At 40.4% G+C, this 6,098-nt stretch overlaps 1 protein-coding gene across 1 annotated transcript; it reads right to left on the bottom strand.

Annotated features, from left to right (window-relative positions):
• Window positions 1-377: 377 nt before the first annotated feature.
• Prss37 (serine protease 37) lies at window positions 378-5,786 on the bottom strand. Its single transcript, XM_034519614.1, has 6 exons — window positions 5,668-5,786; window positions 5,297-5,450; window positions 3,968-4,109; window positions 1,721-1,974; window positions 941-1,077; window positions 378-631 (listed from the first exon to the last, which is right to left on the bottom strand). Exons 2-6 carry the CDS (start codon window positions 5,328-5,330, stop codon window positions 485-487), a joined length of 714 nt encoding a protein of 237 aa, XP_034375505.1. The 5' UTR covers window positions 5,331-5,450; window positions 5,668-5,786; the 3' UTR covers window positions 378-484.
• Between the last annotated feature and the right edge of the window lie 312 nt (window positions 5,787-6,098).

Raw genomic sequence — 6,098 nt, 5'->3', positions numbered from 1 at the left:
TCCAGTACTATATTGAATAGGTAGGAAGAGAGTGGGCAGCCTTGTCTAGTCCCTGTTCTTAGTGGGATTGCTTCAAGTTTCTCTCCATTTAGCTTGATGTTGGCTACAGGCTTGCTGTATATTGCTTTTACTATGTTTAGGTGTGGGCCTTGAATTCCTGATCTTTGCAGGAAATTTCTTGGGGGGGGGGGGCAATGGGAAAAGAGCATAACATCTGAAATGTAAATAAATAAAATATCCAATAAAAATGGGAAAAATACACACACAAAAAACCAAAGGTTTGTTGTGAACATTATGCATGATGGAGAACCCAGAATGATGTAATATCTTTCCTTGTAATGTGGTGTGGACATGGACACAAGACAGGCTCCCAGGGTGCTGCATTCCAAACTTTCTATTTGGAAAGTTTATTTGAGTTTAGGGAGCAGGTAAGCTCCTTTAGTCCATGGCAGAGAGAATGACACGCAGAGGGAAAAGCAGGGCGTCATTTCATTTTCTCCTTAGTGGTTTTCTCAATCCATGGTACATATGAGTAAATATTTGTGTAGACGCCAACGTCCCCTCCCATGAAGTGTCCAACTTCAATTCCCTGGAACTTGTTTTTACAAATGACGGTAGCTACGGCAACCTCCTGCCAGAGATGAGAGAGAGGAATGAGTGAGGGAGAGAGAAAATTTAAAAAGTGAAAGCAATGCTTGTGTTCACACTTTTTTGTTGCAACCATGGGAATGAACATCAGCAAGATGTTATCAACCAGGGTTAGACGATGCTCTTCAATAAATAAATCCTTTGTAGGAAGACTATTACTGAAAAAATGTAGGTGTCATTGTAATAACCTTATCAAAGTCTCAAGTTACTTGGAAATCAAAATATAATATGATCAAATAGCCAACTAGACACATGCAAATAAATGAAATCTGAACATAGACAAAAGTATTACCCCAAAAATTCGGCTGAATACTTTCACAAATTTGACACATAAGGAGTTTCTGTGTCTGCGTCCTTGTTGAGTTTTCTGGCAGTCTTTGTCAGTCATCACTGGAGCCTCCAGATTCTGCCTTAAGTCAGGGTGCCTGCCTGAGGGAACAACATCTGGCTCGTCTCACAGCTGTGGCTTATCCCTAGTCCTCACCTCCCAGACGTCAATGGATAGTATTTTGTATATGCATAAAGTATAAGGTGAGAAAGGAAAAACAAAAACATCCTCAAAGGTTTGTATTGGTGAGTATTAACCCTGCAGATTATCCTCATTTCAGAAATGAAGTACCGGGTGCACATAGTACCATTTTACCAATGTGAAATAGTCTTATGTGCTTTGGAATGCAATTTTCTTTCTACTCTGTATCTATGAATGATCTGATTGAGGTTCTCCAAAAATGTCCCTTACATGTGAAATGAACATGTAGGGGGAGTATGACCACCACCTCCTTAGTGTAAATTGTGTCTGTGACAATAAGGTATGGCCTCCATGCAGTCTGATGGCCCATGGGATCCAGCCGCTGAAGTCCTGCAGAGGCCAGTGAAGGGTCACTTGATCCTCTGACAATAGAGGAGTAATGGAATTCTAGACAGCTCTCTCTTTCCTTAGACCACTCTGGGGGCTTTGCCCTTTGGCCTTGAGCCATTTTTTACTCTAGCTCACCTCACAGCTCTGAAGATATGGATGTTCCTCACTAAGGGTGAAGCTGATGGCTTTGCTTGCTGTGGAAAGTGTGCTTACCATTGTTTTCTTGACTCCAGTCCAAACCTGAAAGTGTGCAGACAGTGCCTGGCTGGACGTTGGTGGTGGCTATGGGAAGAACCTGGACTTTGTTGTTGAAGGTGGCAGGCTTAGCTAGTTTAATAAGCATGAGGTCATCCTGTGGGGCTGTGTGGCTGTAGTTCCAGTAGCGGATAATCTGGATGGGATAAATTGTCTGCTCTGTCCCATCTCTGACTCTGCTCTTGAAATTTCCCAACATCACCCTCAGATTTCTGGAGGAAGAAGGGATGGGAAGAAACCACTGTTACTATCACTACTACACCACCACCCACTACCACCACCACCAGCACTGCACCATCATCACCCCCTATCACATCATCACCATTATCATAATCTTTACTCATTATCATCATTACAATCATCATCACCATCAGCATCACTATCACCATCACCATCATCACCACCACTATCACCACTCATCATCATCATCACTTACCATCGTCATCACCTACCACCACCATCATCACTATCCTCATCACTATCATCATCACTATCATTACTCACTATCATCATCACTCACCATCATCACTTACCATCATCATCACTCACCATCCTCATCACTATCATCATCATCACTCACTATCATCATCACTATCATCATCACCACTCACTATCATCATCACCATCATCATCACCATCATCATCACTCACCATCATCACTATCATCATCACTATCATCATCACCATCATCACTCACCATCATCATCACTATCATCATCAAAACTCACTATCATCATCATCTCACTATCATCATCATCACTATCATCACCACTCACTATCATCATCATCATCATCATCATCATCATCATCATCATCATCATCTCACTATCATCATCACCATTATCATCACTCACCATCATCATCTCACTATCATCACCCACCATCATCATCACTACAATCATCACCACTCACCATCATCAATCATCATCATCTCACTATCATCACCATTATCATCACTTACCATCATCATCACTCACTATCATCACCCATCATTACAATCATCACCACTCACCATCATCCATCATCTCACTATCATCATCACCATCATCATCACTCACCATTATCATCACTATCATCACTCACTGTCATCATCACCATCATCACCATCATCATCATCACCACCACTCACCATCATCTTTACCACCATTTTGGATATTAGATGACACACTGTGCAAGATACTGTGACAAGAACTGTATCTGGGTTACCTTTTCCTTACATTAAGTTTGTGCAGTGGTTCTTATGTTAATTCTCATTTTACAAATGAAGTTCTGGGCACGCACAGGAGTGATTTACTTGTGGTCAGAGTAAACAGTGGAGTTGTTATCTACTGCTTTTGAATATGCATTGGAGTCCATTGGAGAGGAAATTAATGAATGTAAAAGTTAGTATTTGACTCTCTTTGGGCCTCATTTATCCAAGCAGGTAATTTCCATTCTAGTGGATACACGAGAATAAAATGACCAGAGTGTTGGATAACAAGCCCACCATCAACCCCCATCCCCCACCTTATTTTGAAGATTTGGAAGGTGATATGGTTTAAATCAGTGAGCTTTCTTCTCTGAGTTCTAGTCAATAGGAAGTTCAAGAAAGTATTTGGAGGGAGAAAGGTGATGTTGGAGTATTTATCTTCCCAGACCTTTTCTGGGAGGTACTGCCACAGATTTTTAAAAAAATATCTTTTGGCAAAAGTCACTGTTCCTATCACATAGCATCTTCATGCAGGGATGGTTCCTATTCTCTTAAATCATTCTTTTCTCTTAGAATAAGGATGGTCACTTTATTTCCTCAGTATTTCTCTCGTGGGACATGGAACTATCTCTTTACTATTACTTCCTTTAAAGGACATCTCTTTTCAATTTACTCAGCTTATGGATTTGAGTCATCTGCCGAACCCCTACTTGATCATATGTAATCACATTTCCGTTGGGGGGACCTTGAAAAGCTGATGGGGCAGCAGGGGAGGTAGGTATAGCAGCACAAAACAGTCTTTGACCAGCAGCACACAGACTATTAGGTGGAGATATCGTCTACAGAAATTTTACAGCATCTTGCTAGGGTGCTTCCCATTAGATGCTAGTAGAACTATTCCTGATTGTGAAAATCCAGAATACCTTCAGACCTTTCTATCCCAGGGAAAGTTGTCCCTGACTGAGAGTCACTAGGATGAGGAGAACACACTTGGGGAGGGGATGTTTAATACTCACGGTAAATAGCAGTGAGATGGGGCCAGCACCCAGCTGGCCTTGATGAGGACACCCACACAGGGATTGAAGTTAGACTTGAGGTATGCTAAGTAAGGAGCATGGTCCTCTTTCTGCACAAATGAGTGAGTGAATAAAGCTGTTCCTGAGAAAACAATATCACATAAATATTAGAGTAAATGAGACATTTGCATATTCCTAGCAGAAAAGGAGTATTCATGATTTTAAGAGAGTAATCAATTGGCTGTGGAATTATTTTTCTCTAATAAAGATGTAAATTAAAGTGATATACTTTATATAAGACACAAGAATGGCAATATTGGCAATATTCATTGTAAGCAAGGGTATGATATAAATGATATTGTCACTGCTTATAAGTTGATTTTATTTTCTTGGAAAGCAATTTAGAGATGGGCATCAAGAGTTGTAACTAGTTCATAACTTGTGGTTTGACAATTCCAATGATAGGAATCCATTTTAAAGACATAACCAGATGTAGGCAAAGAGGATTAACAAGTGTATTCATTTTTAGCAATATGTAATAATAGTTAAACATGGAAGGATAAATATCTAATATGTAATGTTAGACTTTGAAATAAAAAGCACACAAGGAAGTAGAACACATCAAAAATAATATTAGTGACACTTGATTTAAAAATTTAAAAATGTAAAAAAAAGCAGTGGAGTGTAAGAGAGAAGTAGGTTGACTAGGACTCTCTTCTATGCTCTTACTGGTACTTCTGTTGACCCATCCACAACTGGACCTATGCTTTACCTCTGTGTGACCGTACTTAAAAACTTCAAAGGAGAGAAGATAGGTTATTAATAAAGGCAACAGATTTTGAGTTCTATATTAGGTCTTGGGTTAGCTTGCTCAATCTCAACCCAGCTAGTATGTGACATGAGGTAGTGAAAAATTCTTCATGGAGGCAGAGACTGCAGAAGTAGAAACCATTGAATTAAGTCCCTTGTTAGTACCTTTACCATTTCCTGCATTCCAAGTTATGATACAGACGAGAAATCAGAAGTCAAACTGGGCCTTCTGTTCTTGTGACCACATTAGGACGTTTCCAGAAGGCAATGAGGCTCATATTTCTCAATAACCAGGGGAAATTCTCATTGTTGAGGGTTCCCCAGGGCAGGTTTGTGCCACAATCTATTCAATAGCTCAATACTTAAGGTAGATTGTTTGTGCTAAGCCCTTGGATAAGGTCTAAGTGAGGAGACTCAGATTCTACTCATATCAGCAGATATGCATAGACCTGCAACCCATCAACCCACTTATTTCACCTCACTATGTTCTACATAGAGTACAAAGTCTTAAATACATACCAGCTAGGATGGTGAAATAGACAATAAGTTTCATGATGGTCCAGCCCTTTCCTTGTGAGGTGTAGAAAGAAGATCAGCAGAGGCTGGAATCTTCTGCCCACTTGTCTGCTGAGGGATGTCTACAAGACCCAGCAGGTTTGGCGAGGTAAGGGCTCTAGGCAAAAGCAGAAGGTGGAGAAGACTCCAGATAGGAAAACTGAGAAACGGGAGACTATGCTTCTATTGGAACTTTTCAGGCAAAGGGAAAGAAGCTTGATTTGATGAACTTCTCAGTCCCAGTCTTCCTATACGTTACTCTCCTAAAAGCTCTATAAACTACTATATAGCTAGTTCAACTGTTTGAAAAGAGGAACTCCAGGCTCAACACTTACCTTTCTTGCAGAATTTCTGAGGACAGAGCTGTGAGGAGCAGGATTCTTGACCTTGGCTCAGGGAGAGCATGCCCTTAATGGTTTGCTCTGAACCTCCTAATGGTCACTTAATGCTCCCCTTAGCCCCTCCCATCTTTGTTACATCTGTCACTGTTTCATCACTCAGATGTCATCTCCAGCTGGGCCTTTTTTGGTCCTAATCACTGAGCTGAGAATATGAAATGAAAGCTCACATGAAACAATTAACTATCTTTGACAGTTGGAAAATGGTCTGTATTCTAGATGACATTGAATCCAAGATTTAATGTGTTGATGACAACTCAAAAGACAGACCCCTTTAAGTGACTTTTACATAGTGAAGTAACAAAATGATTTTCATACAACATATCTTGATCATGTTTTTCTCCTCCCCCAATTCCTCCCAGGTCCTA

The sequence above is a fragment of the Arvicanthis niloticus genome, chromosome 15 (genome assembly GCF_011762505.2).
Source record: "Arvicanthis niloticus isolate mArvNil1 chromosome 15, mArvNil1.pat.X, whole genome shotgun sequence".
In the NCBI taxonomy this organism is placed as follows: Eukaryota; Metazoa; Chordata; class Mammalia; order Rodentia; family Muridae; genus Arvicanthis; species Arvicanthis niloticus.
The sequence above is the reverse complement of the archived record's forward strand: the minus strand, read 5'-3'. Positions and strand labels throughout refer to the sequence as shown.